Source organism: Brachyhypopomus gauderio, unplaced genomic scaffold (genome assembly GCF_052324685.1).
Source record: "Brachyhypopomus gauderio isolate BG-103 unplaced genomic scaffold, BGAUD_0.2 sc267, whole genome shotgun sequence".
Classification (NCBI taxonomy): domain Eukaryota; kingdom Metazoa; phylum Chordata; class Actinopteri; order Gymnotiformes; family Hypopomidae; genus Brachyhypopomus; species Brachyhypopomus gauderio.
Window position 1 is genome coordinate 109014 of NW_027507088.1, and position 15987 is coordinate 125000.

The window sequence follows — 15987 nt, forward strand, 5'->3', positions numbered from 1 at the left end:
CTTTGAGGGGACGGTGTGGACATGCACTCACGTTTGTCCTAGCACCTGTCCCCTCAATTTTTACTGCACCATAGTATCACACACTACGACACATGCATATACACCAACACCAACACACAACACTGGGGGTGGAGGGGTGGGAAGGCCTTCCTTCACCCACTTCCTGCTCCCTGCCGGGGCGGGGGGGGGTTGCTGGCACGGGACTGGGCTGGCGGCTTCCTAGGACCGCTACTGGTCCTTGCTGGTCCAGCCATTTGTCCCTGCCGCAGAGGGTGTGCTAGTCTGGATAAGTGTGTGTCTCTGTCCTTGTTTTCTTCTTGTTTCTGAATGGGTGGATGAATGAGTGCGTGTTGGAGGGAGGGGACATATGGCCAGGTTTGGAGGTGTGAGGGTGAATTTGAGTGTATGTGTGTGTGTGTGGGGGGGGTGGGTGTGTGCATGGTGGGGGTGTATAGGGGCGAATGTAGGGTGGGTTTGGTTATGTGGGTGAGGACAGCTGGTTCTGGGTCGGGGCTGGTCGTGCCCGGTTCACTCCCGGACGCTCCCCTGAGACTACTGCACCACTCCAGAGGGGGGGCGCCTTGGAGCTCCGGAGTCCGGCTTGGCCCCCCGGCGTAGGGGCGGTTGGCCTGCTCCCCTGGGCGGTGGTGATATGGGGCGGCCGGGTGCTCCTCGGCGGGAGGTGGGCCCTGCCGGGTGGTGGGTGGCTTTCCGGGCGCGTGGCGCCGTGGTCTTGCCGCTGGCCCCTGGGGGGGGGGGGGGGGGGGGGGGGGGGGGGGGCATCCTGGGGGGGAGGCGCTCTGTTCCCTCTGGTTCCCCTGGACCTGCGCTCCTTGACTGGTGGGGCGCTGTCCGGGGTCTCTCTCTCCTGCGGGGGGCGGGGGGAATGCTGTCGCAGCTACCCACCCTTGCTGGTAAGTACATTCCATACATCTATCCTATGTTGCACTTCTAGGTTGCACATAAACACACACTCACACACACCCATACATTGCACTCATCTGTACTATATGTATTTGGTTTACTTTCTGTACTTCTTTGCAGTGGTCATTTGAGCTGGTTGCGTGTTTTATTTTATTAATATTATTATTATTTTATTATTATTTTATTTTCTCTTCTTTTCTTTTTCTTCTCCTACCACTGTCTTTTCCCTTTTTATTATTTCTCTCCCCCTCTTTTCTTGGTCCACCTAACCCCAATAATTATCACTTTGCATATTGTTATCACTATATATTGTTATCACTACACTATATATTATTAACAGAATTGTTATAATTGCCATTTAAATCTGTACATAAAAACAAAGTTGTCCTCCAAAGATGGGGGGGTGGAGGTGGGCCAAAAAAAAAAAAAAAAAAAAAAAAAATTAATAGGGGGGCTAGTTTATCAATACATTTCTTATAAAATTCCACTGTGTACCCATCAGTGCCAGGACATTTGCCGTTCTGCACTGCTCTAGTAAGCTCCTCAACCATTATAGGTTCTTCCATTTCAGTGGCATGGTCCGTGTTCAGAGTTGGTAAGCCGAATTTACTAAAAAAGGTATCAAATGTCAGATTGATATCGGCATTGGAGACGTATTCTGATGTATACAATGAAATATAGAATTGCCTAAACTGGTAATTTATCAACTTGGGATCTGAAGTGATACCCGTGGGGGTTTGTATTTGATTTATTTGCCTAGCTACAGAATGCTGCCTTAGTTGGTGTGCTAGTAGCTTCCCTGACCGGTCCCCCTGTTCATAATGAGTGGCCCTAAATTTTTAGCAACAATTCTTCCACATAATTTGTACACAAGAGATCTAACTCTGTCTGGCGATTTAAACGTTGTTTATATATCTGGGGGTCTGGAGAGTTAGCGAGCCTGCCATCCAAATCCAAGATCTGTTGGGAGAGTTCAGAGATTTTCCCTTTTCTTATCACTTTCAAGGTCCATTTCAATATTTCCCAGCACGTTAAACCTAATTAAGTTAAATATTTATACATATACTCAAAATTATTCGCTTTATCACATTATTTAATGGTTGTTTATTTTCAAATCAAATCATATTTGTATAGTGCTTTTCACAACACGTCACAAAGCAGCTCTACAGGATTTACAAGTTTTAACAATCATATGGGTCCAGATCCCTAATGAGCAAGCCAGAGGCGACAGTGGCAAGGAAAAACTCCCTAGATGGTGGGGAATAGGAAGAAACCTCGGGAAGACCAAGACTCAAAAGGGAACCCATCCTCCATTGGGCGGCCCGTTAACACACAAATTACACAAAAACAAATTATACAGACGAATACACAAGTCACAAACAAATCTCACAATCAGGCTAAGTATAAGGTAACTAGAATGAAAGTTCTGGGTGTTGATATTGTCAATGTAAATGTCTTATGATGAACGCCAGGTTTTCATTCCGTGTCGGAGTGATGATACTGGTATTGTAGGCTCCAACTGCAGTGTTACTCCCCAGCTGAACCTCGGAGAAGAAAGATATGTGATGTGGTAAATATGTAACAGATTATTCAAAGGCCAAACTAAACAGAAGTCTTTAGTCGAGTTTTAAACATTGAGACTGTGTCCGAGTCCCGAATAAAGGCAGGAATATTATTTTCAAAATGCACAATCTTAACGTCTTCACGTTCTCTCATGTTTCGTCCTGGAATTACAAGAGGCTCGTATTTGTTAACGTAATACAAGAGAACTGTTCGGTCAGACAGCTATTTGTTGTGAAACTAAGTAGTTTCAATTTCAAGCATTTTCTTTCCTTTTTTTTCCCCCACCACCACCCCCCCAATTCAAGCATTTTCAAGTATGTTAGCCTAAATTCCAGCACTTTTCACACCTGAAACACAAAGCAACATTAAAATTTGTCAGGTAAATGTTCCTTCCTGTTTTTGAGGGGTGTTTCTTTAAACTACCACATATTGTTTTGGAGAACACTGCAAAGAACACTTTTTCTCCCCAGTCAGCCCCTAGCCTACCCCTAAACCTACCCTAATGCAGTTGAATGACTGCGTTGTAGTTAACTGAGGTGGAGGTTCTAGACCAGGGGTACTCAAATGTGTAGCGAACATAAACTGTCGACGGGGGTGGGGGGGACATTTCAAAATAAGAGCGGATAGCGCAATTGAAAAAAAAGATTGCTTAAAAAAAAAAAAAAACTTTTTAAGGTGGGTGTGTGTGTGTGTGTGTGTGAGAGAGAGAGGATATTTCGAGGTGACTGTTACGGGCATCTGCGTTATCATGTCGGACCTGTTAATTCGGATTGCTTACTGCTGCGTCTCGTTTGGCACCGGCCAATGGTTGTGTCTGGGCCCTCTAACGGGGCGTGGTATGGGTCTTAAAATTGGGACAGCGCACACTGGTAGGCGAGACTTGCCGATAGACTAGCAGACCGACTCGCAGACTCGTAGAGCCTTGCAGACAGCTTTTGACCATGTGCGTTATGATCCGTGAGAACATTTTATTGTATCTCGCGCTAAGAGTGTTTACTTGCCGGGTTTCCATCCTGCGCGTTATGAGCTGTGAGAAATCGTAGCGCGCGTTAAGAAAGTTTCCTTGATTGATCTTGACTAAGTGCGTTGTAAAATCCTTTTGATTGTAGCACGACGCGTAGACTATGATCAACTGTCGTTTTATGGACGCGCCAAGAGACGTGATTCTAGTAGCGCGTGACGAGTAAAGAGATGGGCATGTTGACGGCAAATAGACTGAGATACTTTATTGTTTGTTTGGTTGGTGTTTGTATGTGATGTTTATGGTTTGTACTTTCTTATAAGTGGACAGTTTAGTAGGGGCCCTTACATTACATCCACGTAGGGGAACCCTCTGTTAAAACACTAGTTTAGGGGCACGTGCCATGTATGTACGTTATTGAGGTTAGGTTTGGGTCAGGTAGGTTAGAGGTTTTATTTTTGTTTCTTTCCTTTGGCACGGTCCTCAGTCCACTTATAAGAAGTTTATTTGTTTGTCTGTTGTTCAACGCAAAGTAAACGTGGCAATTGAAACCTTTGTGTCTGTGTCCTAGCCCTCGCAATTCACCTCCACCTCTCTGAGTCTTTCTTTGTTCGTTCGCCCCTACCTAGACAGGGGCGGGTCGTAACAGTGATGCATTTAATTTGGTTCTGAGTTTATTTTATTTTTTTTTACATGTGGCTGCCAACTCTCTACATGCGTGTAGTTTTGGTACTAAGAAATCGGAAGCAATCCTAATAAATGCATTGCCATGTTGTCATAGGGCCCAGGAAAAGCAAACAGTAAATAGTTTTCGGAAATAGTTAATACCTCACTTTATTACATATTTATAATAGTGTAATTTAAGGGGAAACCCCAACCCTGATCAATCAGGACAGCGGCTCGGGGGGGAAACCCTGACCAATCAGCACTGCCCTTTCCCCACACTGGAAGAACTACACAGTTCCCGCCGTCTCTAAAAACAGACAAATATACTCATAGTTCTTAACCAGCTGCGTGTTTGTTGTGTGCGCTCATGCGGTTTTTATGCCATGACTTGGGTCTTCAGATATGGAGAGCACTTTAAATTTTGTTGTACTTGTGACAATGACAGACATTAAGAAAACATTACAATCACTAACAATAACTCAGAAGTGTTTTTAAAAATAATTTATTGTTCTTTATGTACAGGAAAAATATAGAAAACAAATACTTGGTAGAAAAGGTTATTGTACAAGAAACAGCATGAATACACACTGCAATATGAACCCAGTCCTGACGCAGACGGCTGGTGTCTGCATCACATTATTTCAGCTGTACACAGGAAGGAAAAGTTCAGGACATGTGCAAGTCCTGTAGTCCATATGAAAGTCCTGTAGTCCCTGTGTCACAAATGAAGTACCATGTGACCCAGTGAACTCTGACCCTAACAGTCTCTGTGGGGGCCAAAGGGAAAAAGAACGAAGTCCAATATTCCACATTTACATCCGGATGGAGCAGACTGATCAGGCCACTCCCATTACACCTACTGGGTTAGGGACACTGACTGGGACTGGGAGAGGGACACTGACTGGGACTGGGCTAGGGACACTGACTGGGACTGGGAGAGGGACACTGACTGGGACTGGGAGAGGGACACTGACTGGGACTGGGAGAGGGACACTGACTGGGACTGGGAGAGGGACACTGACTGGGACTGGGAGAGGGACACTGACTGGGACTGGGAGAGGGACACTGACTGGGACTGGGAGAGGGACACTGACTGGGACTGGGACACTGACAAAAAGGTAAAGGAAGATTTATAAAAGAGAAACAAAGGCCAAAGCGTTTTGTGATTTCGTAGCATTCTGCTGCTTATGATGTCACACAAGCTCTGGTTTAACAGCGCAGGGCAAGGGTCTACATTAGCTCTTTGGTAAGCGGCGTAATAACACGATGGATGTGCTCAGGCCTGCCGGTTTGTCTTGCGCTGCTTTGCCACTCTGAGCAGCATTAGGATTAGAAGATTGCACATGACCAAAAACGTTTAATACTGAAACAAGAGAAAGTAGAGCTGCTCTTTCTCAAGGTACACACACACACACACACACACACACACACACACACACACACACACACACACACGGGTAACCCGCCCTAAAATTAACAATGAATTTTGCGATAATTGCTAATACAGAAACAGATCTCGCCATAGTTTTGGTCAGGTTACTAATGACTGCATCCAGAGACGTGTATGTTTGGGGTCTCCAGCTCCCTAACAGGGAGCAATAGTGAGGAACCACAGAAGAGACCTATGAAGCCGTTAAGATATTGGACGAATGTCAATACTGTCCAGGTGAGGACCCACAACACAAGCTGGTGTGGTTGAAGGGTGTGGGAGTCCGGACGTGATGCCCGTCTCCCACCACCTCGTCTGGAGAGAGCAGCCTCCCCTCAAACAGCTCCAACACACCAGTGCAAGAAAACTAACATCCACCCAGACTGTAACAACACAAAATATTAAGATATGAGTCATAAAATGGTATATTCAACAGGTACTGACATACACAAGTACAGAAGGTTATTAAAGGACTAAGACTAAACGCTCCCGGGTCAAGCGTGGTGATTAACACACTGCTGAATGTGGAAGATGCAGCTCTTTTGTTCTAAACGCATCATCGTTCATGAACCATCTACACACACAAAAACACACACACAACAAAAAACTTGACCTGGATGGAAGGAACACTAACCCCTAAACCCTACACACTAACCCCTAACCAAGGAATATACTGAAATGTGAGCCCTTAGCCAAAGGCACTCCAGACTACCGGATGAACAGAAGCCCTTGGTGATGTCCCTTATACCCACAGTGCCTGTGTGTAGGCACGAGGGTTAAGATAAGGGTTAGGGGTTAGGGCTAAGGTGGTAGGTGTTAGGGGTTAGGGCTAAGGTGGTAGGTGTTAGGGGTTAGGGCTAAGGTGGTAGGGGTTAGGGGTTAGGGCTAAGGTGTTAGGGGTTAGGGGCGAGTGTCACCATACTCATATGCGACACACATTTGCATATTCTACTTTATGCTTTCAGAGCACAAAGGTGTATTTTAGCAAGAACAAGTATGTTTCCTTAAGGGAGAATGCAGACGTGTGTGTGTGTGTGTGTGTGTGTGTGTGTAGACACGAGTCAGTGCCAACCCGGCTAAAGCACGAGAGATGACCACAGGTCACGCAGTCAAACCAAAACACACCTCCACACCACACGTCCAAACTCTCATTTGTCTTCCTCCTAGTCGTCATTAGAAAAGGTGTGAAAAGTGACCTCTCCTGGCCAAAGGTGGTACTACGTTGGGTAGTTGTTCTCTTCAGTAGGCTGAACACACATTTGCTTTAAAAGAAACGCTGTGCTGGAAACGCCAGCAGTGCTACTGAAAGCTAATAAAGACCCACAAGCAAAATAAACCTCAGTGTCCTCTATCAAGACCCCCCCCCATCATATGTGGAGATATGGATAAATAAGAGGGAATAATACTGATGGAGTTGGAGCAGAGGAGAACTCAACACACACACACACACACACACACACACACACACACACACACACACACACACACACACACACACACACACACACACACACACCATGGTTATAGTGGAGCAACACACAGAACTCAGAACACACAGACGTCCTAACTGAAGGGTTACTAACAGCACTCTCCCAGCCGAGAGGCACCTGGACACTCTGCCTGAACTCTCCTCAACACCCCAGTCTCTCCCTCTCAGATCACGAGAGGGTGCAGTCGTACGCTCCGTCCTCCTCCGCCTCCTCCTCCACCTCCTCCTCTCCACCACCTCCGTCCACACCGGCCCCTGTGGGGGTCTCTGGGGACGAGCCCGTGGGAGGGGCTCCCCGGGACTCCTCGGCCCTGGACGCCGCCACCACCGTCTCGCTCAACTTGGAGCCTGTGGAGGCCTGGAAGACGTCGACCTGCACCTGCTCAGAGGCCGTCGCACACAGATCCTGCAGCTGGGGACGCAGCAGGTTCAGGAAGGCCTTGTAGCCCAGGCTGGACACACACACACACAAACACGCACACACAAACACACGTCTAGTAAGAACACCTGCCGCTCCTGGCTGGGCTGCTGTGATTGACTCTAGGGTGAGGGTACTGACCAGTCGGAGGAGGCCCACTGCTCCACGGCGAGAAGGCCAGCGTGGACACTCTGGACGGTCTCACGCAGAACCTCCGGGCTGCACAGGAGACTCACCACCTGCTTAATGACGTTCACATCCCGGAGAATCAGACCAATCACGACACACCACTCCAAACATCCCGCCTCCATGAACACGTGCAGGAGATACCTGGGAAAAGGAACAGATGTGAACATATCTCCTCTCTTTCTCTCATTCACTCTCTCTCTCTCTCACACACACACACACACACAAATCTAGACACGCTGATGTATGCACACACTTGCTCTGATCATATAATGGACTAGAGGTGTCTTCAACTAAGGATTTTCATAGTCGAATCTGATTCGTCAGATTTTCCCTTTAGTCGACTAATAGTCGAATCGGGTTTTTTTAATCTAGAGCACCTTAAACGGGATCCCGTTCTCATTCAGGATTTTTTTTCCACTTCAAAGTAAAAACCTAAAACACTCAGATAAATGAATAAACATGGTAGGTTGGCTTTACTCAGCTTTTATTTATTTATTTACTTATTTACTTTTTTAATGTAACGTTACAGAACATTAACCGTCAGTGCGCAGTGCGCATATCGAACTGTCAGACAGGCACTGTGCAAAATGTCAAAAATATTTTAAAAATATGCCACACAACAGCAGAAAAATATAAGGAAAGGTTCAAATAACGGGGTTTAAAAAGCAAACAACAACAAAAAATGTTTATAGGCCTACTTGCCGAGACGCACCGCCAGTGAGAATCATATTTCGGCCACAAAACAGATAGCACGCGCGTGTGTTGTTTATTATGATTTGACGGATTTTTTCCCCCAAAAAATCAAATGACGGAAATCCGTCGTAGTGACGGAGAACTTTAACCAATGTACTCGTCCCGCTTAGCAGTAAATGAATAACATGAATGAAGAACATTCGTATGATTGAAACGCTATTTGGCCTCTATGAAGGTTCTGGGCGGAAACTGCTGGCCACTGTCATTGAAATTGCAGATTTCGGAAGTGCTCTGTTTGCTTATTAAGTCAATATGATAATTAAAATATATACATATAATCTCCCGACTCCCCCATCCCCCCCCTCCCCAAACAAAAAACTCACCAGATCTACACGATTCACGTAGGTCACCCTTTTCAACTTCAAAACGGCTAATTTCGCCGAAAGGTGACAGATTTTCATGCCCGATATATAATTTATCCTTTTTTTTTAATCTACTTACAGTTTGACAATCGACATCTAAACAATTTCAAAAATATAAGCAAATAAATTATTCAACCGTGTCTATTCAATCTGTGTTGGAAGGTGAGGGGTTAAGTGGAAGCCTGTGAGCCTGTGTCTCCCCCTATCAGGACTGTGATGCCCGCTGTTCATTTACAGAGGGCCTGGCAGTTATAATTCAGCGCAATACCAGTTTCAAATGACAGTAAAATTGACCAATCATAGCTTCCCTCTTAGTGGGCGGGCTTAACTGTATGATAATTTCCGCCCGCTGTGGCGACGCTAGCTGTCGTTAGTGTACCACAGCTAGCTAGTTTCGATTCAGTCCTTTGCCGTCCTCGTTTACATATTCCGCTTCCGCGAACCACGAAGCTGTGAAACCTTATTTTGTTTGGAAACTTTTTTGCTTAAGTTATCTAGTACAAATGTTATAGTTTATTACGTTTCTAAAGCTGTACTGTCGTCTCGGTTTTGTGTTTATTCTTTATTGCAGTTTATCAGTTTATTAGGAGAGGAAAAAAAATTTCCCGGGGGGTTTGGGGGTGTAGCGGGCCCAGGTTTAATGGTCACAGTTCGCTACAGGTAACAACTAATGCTTAGCAGCATCCTTGGACACCCCCATGCAGTTAGAATGCTGGTGTACGGGGATACAGCGACAGGTGATGCCAAATATTACGGAGCTCGTAAGGTGACGTCATGTAAAAAACATAATAACGCGTGGCCACGACTTACTAACGCGTGCGAATAAGATAATTAAGTATTACTTTATATAAAGCCAGGTTTACCTTCCTTGGGCAGTCAGTTCGCGAACATCCCTGGGATCTGCTTGCTTTGCTGTGAAAAAATAAACTTTGTTGCCGCGTGTGAAAGGCGACGTTCGTATCTCGTTCCCACGCGTTAATAAGTCGTGGCCACGCGTTATTTATTTATTTTTTACATGATGTCACCTTACGGGCTCCGTAAAATATAGTAAAATCCTTAAAATTTTACACAGGTTTACGTGTTTTTATTTTCTAACATGAACTAAAGCACAGGGTAGACTCAAACGACAAGAGTTTACAACTTCATCTTCAACCTTTTCAGCCCTGGTGCGAATGTGATCCTCACACGTCCCTGGATTCACCAGTTACAACTACAGAAACACTAGAAAAAAATCTTGTTTCTTATTTTATGTCACCGTTAACTACATGGGGTTGACGCGAACTTAATAGGCCTATCTATCTACCTATTTATCACAAGAGCTTGTGGCTAGATCTGACAGTGTTCAACGCTGTAGCGAACGGCAGTAACTTTGTTTTACCGCAAAATATGAAAACGATTGAAATCATTAATAACCCAATTAAATCTACCCAATTAAAAATGTACGATCTGGTAAATGTAGTGGTAAATGTACGCTCTTCTGACTTGTCCGCGGTGTAGCACTAGGTCCTGCTTCTCGTCCCGCTTAGCAGTAAATGAATAACATGAATGAAGAACGTTCGTATGATTGAAATGCTATTTGGCCTCTATGAAGGTTCTGGGCGGAAACTGCTGGCCACTGTCATTGAAATAGGCAATTTCGGAAGTGCTCTGTTTGCTAACTAAGTCAATAAGATAATTAAAATATAATCTCCCGACCCCCCCCCCCCCCCCCCCCCCCTCCAACAAAAAACTCATCGGATCTACACGATTCACGTAGGTCACCCTTTTCAACTTCAAAACGGCGAATTTCGCCGAAAGGTGACAGATTTTCATGCCTGGGATTAGAACTGTTAGGGTCGGGGTCAGCGCCGTGTGGTAGCTTTTGGCCTCAACACATCTCTCTCACATTTACAACTTCCTCTTCTGAGATTATTCTGTTTGATGATTGGCTGGTTTTACGAGAACCACTTAAAACCACAAATGTACTTAAACAAGCACAAAGGAAGTCAAACAGCTAGAACAAATTTTGGAACATCCATTCCACGGATATTACAAAAACCAGACAGCTCTAAATACCTTCGGCAGGGTTGTCAGTAATGATTGTACATTCGGAGGTGTAGGAAATTGACCTTAGCTATGACTAGGGCTGTCGCGGTGTAAGAATTTCCACTGCGGTAAATTAACAGGGCTCCACACCGCGATATGCAGTATTATCGCCATTTTTGTTGTTTTCACAAACATATCCTGATTTAAGTGCTATTATAAACACGTTTTTATTGCAGTTGTTATTAAGAATATTATATTTTTATAACAAAGCCGACACAGTTGTAGGACAAATTAAACAGTCCTTATTGTTAAATGCAGAGCACGTAAGGCTAATGACGCGCAATAAGAACGCTCCTTTACTCTTTCATGGAAACAAAGTCCAGCTTATAGCCTACGATTGATCTGCGCTGTGCAAAGAAGGCAAAAAAAACTTGAGCACATGAGATCAGAATTCGTTTAAAAAAAAGAAGGAAAACGAAACCCTTCCTTTAGTAATAAAGTCTAGGTTTTGTCCGGCGTTATCATGGCCTTGTTACGTGCTAGGAAAACCAACATGTTCACCTTATGTGGTTTCAGAGAGGATCTAAGTGGGGTAACAATGTTTCCGGCAGCATTACAAACTCTCTCTGGTGGTGTGCTCGTTGCACAAATACACATGTACTTGCGGGCCACTTTAGAAAGCAGAGGAAATCTAACCTGGTTGTCGCGCCACCAGGCGATGGGATGTGCGTTAGGGCTCGTGCAGGTAGCGCAAGCTCTCTTAGTTTCCCCGTTTCACAACAACCTTTCGCGCACAGATTTTGCATATTGCCTCGTCTAAATTGTCCGGCTCTCTCTTTTCATTCGGTTGAAAGCCGAAATGCTCCCAAACTGGCGAAGTCACATTTGGTTTTGCGACCAGAGTAGCCGCAATTGTTTCCATAAAAAGGCCACTCAGAAGCAACGGATACGAACGTTTTAAAATAGTAATTAACATCCACCGCACACGCAGCGAAGTGGCTTACGTGTAAAACAAGAAGAACCTTGTGGAAAAAAAGAAAACACGAACATCTCGGTGTGACGGTTGCTTGGAATTCCCTGCGGTTGGCAGGTGAATATCGCGGTATTACAATATTGCGGTTATTGCGACAGCCCTAGCTATGACCTCAGAGTGGGTGAGACTCACCTCAGCTGCACCTGGGACTTGTGAGGGCCCTTATTGGCCAGCTCCATGGAAATGTGCTCCAACTCTGATTGGCTAAGACTGAGTGTGGAGACGTTCTCGTCCACCATCGTCCAATCCCCATCCACCATGGAGCTGGTCTCAGTGAGATCTGTGGCTGAGCCAATACTGCACTCCTCCGCTGTGAAGATAAGATAGATAGATGAAAAACTGATCATAGAAGAAGACTGAAAGCCAGAGTGGGGAGAGAGAGAGAGGAGAGAACACCAATGTAAAGACAGAGAGAGAGAGAGAGAGAGTGAGGAGAAAACACCACTGTAATGAGAGAGAGAGAGGGGAGAGAGAGAGACGTCGTAGAGTGAAGTCGTGTTTCAAATGAGCTAAAATATTTAACCTTTTTAATTGTTTAAGATGAGATAGACCTTAGAAAACTGAACATCACCTAATGAAGTGTTAATAGTAAGTATAAAAGTATATTGTATTACAGCCATATTATTTAGGATATATATATATCAGTGGGGAACCGTCAGGGCCCTCTACGCCCTCTCAGAGGGCCTAAAATATTCTTAAAGCATTATATATATAATTATCCAATTTTATTTTATCTACTTACAGTTTGACATTCGACATCTAAACAATTACAAAAATATAAGCAAATAAAATATTCACCCGTGTCTATTCAATCTGTGTTGGAAGGTGAGGGGTTGAGTGGAAGCCTGTGAGCCTGTGTCTCCCCCTATCAGGACTGTGATGCCCGCTGTTCGTTTACAGAGGGCCTGGCAGTTATAATTCAGCGCAATACCAGTTTCAAATGACAGCAAAATTGACCAATCATATCTTCTCTCTTAGTGGGCGGGCTTAACTGTATGATAATTTCCGCCCGCTGTGGCGACGCTAGCTGTCGTTAGCACCATCGCTAGCTAGTTTCGATTCATCCCTTTGACGTCCTCGTGCGCGTTGTTTACATATTCCGCTTCCGAGAACCACGGAGCTGTGAACCTTATTTTGTTTGGAAACTTATTTTGCTTAAGATGTTATCTAGTACAGATATTATTGTTTATTGCGTTTTTAAAGCTGTACTGTCGTCTCAGTTTTTCTTTATTTAGTTTATTAAGAAAGGAAAAAAAAAATTTCGGGGGGGAGGGGGGGGGGGGGGGTAGCGGGGGGTATATATATATAAAATAAATTTTTAAATCCGAGATTAGCTAGCATAGCATATCCAAGTCTAACCTGTAAGCTAAACTCAGCACAAGAGCTACTACAGGAGATATTAGAGGAGATAAGATTAGATATTAGAGGAGATATAACCCAGGAGATATTAGAGGAGATATAACCCAGGAGATATTAGAGGAGATATGATTAGATATTAGAGGAGATATAACCCAGGAGATATTAGAGAAGATATGATTAGATATTAGAGGAGATATAACCCAGGAGATATTAGAGGAGATATGATTAGATATTAGAGGAGATATAACCCAGGAGATAGAAGAGCAAGAAGAAAAGCAATCCACACCAGGAAAAAGAGACAGAAACAATCCTTTAATATACTGGAATAAATACTGCAGGAGAGTTTACGAAGAGTAGACAGGACACGAAGCAGGACAGATAAAACCCACACCAGCAACAGCACCAACAACTGGATCATACGCCCAGAAACACACAGAAGTCTGGAGCAGAGCAACAGCTGGACTCTGAACCTACACACGGACACCAGCACTCCGCCTCAGAGGGGGTAAGACACGGCTAAACAAGCTAGCTAAACATCGCTATCATCACTAAACAAGCTAACTGCCCACATCGCTAAACAAGCTAACCGTGCTAACGCTGCTAGCCCAACGGTCACTGAGATCGCGCTCTGATTGGCTGTTTTGAGACGCGTATTTTAAACGGCTATATAGCATCACCATGGCGACGGCTCCGCGCTCGTGGACATTCACGTTCCCCACAGACGTCCAGTGTGAGAGCAGCAGACAGCAGCACAAACAGAAAACTCAGAGAGAAAACCCGGAGACTCTGTTTAGAGACTGTAGTGTAATTAAAGGGAAAAGCACCACCACTAACCTGCTGTTGTACACTGAGCGCAGCACAGCCTGGCATTCCGCTATATGTGCACACTTTACTCACATCACAAAAACAGGGATCTGTAAAGACCCACAAATCTACATATTTGAGGACATAGAAAAAATTCCTGAAAATCGGTTTCTGACAGTGAACCTGTACCAGAACGGTACAGTAATGGTGCAGGGCAGTGAACCTGTACCAGAACGGTACAGTAATGGTGCAGGGCAGTGAACCTGTACCAGAACGGTACAGTAATGGTGCAGGACAGTGAACCTGTACCAGAACGGTACAGTAATGGTGCAGGGCAGTGAACCTGTACCAGAACGGTACAGTAATGGTGCAGGGCAGTGAACCTGTACAAGAACGGTACAGTAATGGTGCGGGGCAGTGAACCTGTACCAGAACGGTACAGTAATGGTGCAGGACAGTGAACCTGTACCAGAACGGTACAGTATGGTGCGGGACAGTGAACCTGTACCAGAACGGTACAGTAATGGTGCGGGACAGTGAACCTGTACCAGAACGGTACAGTAATGGTGCGGGACAGTGAACCTGTACCAGAACGGTACAGTAATGGTGCGGGGCAGTGAACCTGTACCAGAACGGTACAGTAATGGTGCGGGACAGTGAACCTGTACCAGAACGGTACAGTAATGGTGCGGGACAGTGAACCTGTACCAGAACGGTACAGTAATGGTGCGGGACAATGAACCTGTACCAGAACGGTACAGTAATGGTGCAGGGCAGTGAACCTGTATCAGAACGGTACAGTAATGGTGCGGGACAGTGAACCTGTACCAGAACGGTACAGTAATGGTGCAGGGCAGTGAACCTGTACCAGAACGGTACAGTAATGGTGCGGGACAGTGAACCTGTACCAGAACGGTACAGTAATGGTGCGGGACAGTGAACCTGTACCAGAACGGTACAGTAATGGTGCAGGGCAGTGAACCTGTACCAGAACGGTACAGTAATGGTGCAGGGCAGTGAACCTGTACCAGAACGGTACAGTATGGTGCGGGACAGTGAACCTGTACCAGAACGGTACAGTAATGGTGCGGGACAGTGAACCTGTACCAGAACGGTACAGTAATGGTGCGGGACAGTGAACCTGTACCAGAACGGTACAGTAATGGTGCAGGACAGTGAACCTGTACCAGAACGGTACAGTATGGTGCGGGACAGTGAACCTGTACCAGAACGGTACAGTAATGGTGCGGGACAGTGAACCTGTACCAGAACGGTACAGTAATGGTGCGGGACAGTGAACCTGTACCAGAACGGTACAGTAATGGTGCGGGGCAGTGAACCTGTACCAGAACGGTACAGTAATGGTGCGGGACAGTGAACCTGTACCAGAACGGTACAGTAATGTTGCGGGACAATGAACCTGTACCAGAACGGTACAGTAATGGTGCGGGACAATGAACCTGTACCAGAACGGTACAGTAATGGTGCAGGGCAGTGAACCTGTATCAGAACGGTACAGTAATGGTGCGGGACAGTGAACCTGTACCAGAACGGTACAGTAATGGTGCAGGGCAGTGAACCTGTACCAGAACGGTACAGTAATGGTGCGGGACAGTGAACCTGTACCAGAACGGTACAGTAATGGTGCGGGACAGTGAACCTGTACCAGAACGGTACAGTAATGGTGCAGGGCAGTGAACCTGTACCAGAACGGTACAGTAATGGTGCAGGGCAGTGAACCTGTACCAGAACGGTACAGTATGGTGCGGGACAGTGAACCTGTACCAGAACGGTACAGTAATGGTGCGGGACAGTGAACCTGTACCAGAACGGTACAGTAATGGTGCGGGACAGTGAACCTGTACCAGAACGGTACAGTAATGGTGCGGGACAGTGAACCTGTACCAGAACGGTACAGTAATGGTGCGGGACAGTGAACCTGTACCAGAACGGTACAGTAATGGTGCGGGACAGTGAACCTGTACCAGAACGGTACAGTAATGGTGCAGGGC

General features: G+C 45.7%; 1 protein-coding gene across 1 annotated transcript in view; it reads right to left on the reverse strand.

Moving 5' to 3' along the window:
* Window positions 1-4600: 4600 nt before the first annotated feature.
* The window catches only part of LOC143504345 (guanine nucleotide exchange factor subunit RIC1-like), a 20841-nt gene continuing 9454 nt past the window's right edge, over window positions 4601-15987 (reverse strand). Inside the window, exons 3-5 of the mRNA XM_076995893.1 lie at window positions 11945-12122; window positions 7592-7780; window positions 4601-7484 (exon numbers count right to left, since the gene is read on the reverse strand). Of these exons, the coding sequence (XP_076852008.1) occupies window positions 7202-7484; window positions 7592-7780; window positions 11945-12122 (650 nt within the window). The 3' untranslated portion in view covers window positions 4601-7201. The remainder of the gene's footprint in view (window positions 7485-7591; window positions 7781-11944; window positions 12123-15987) is intronic.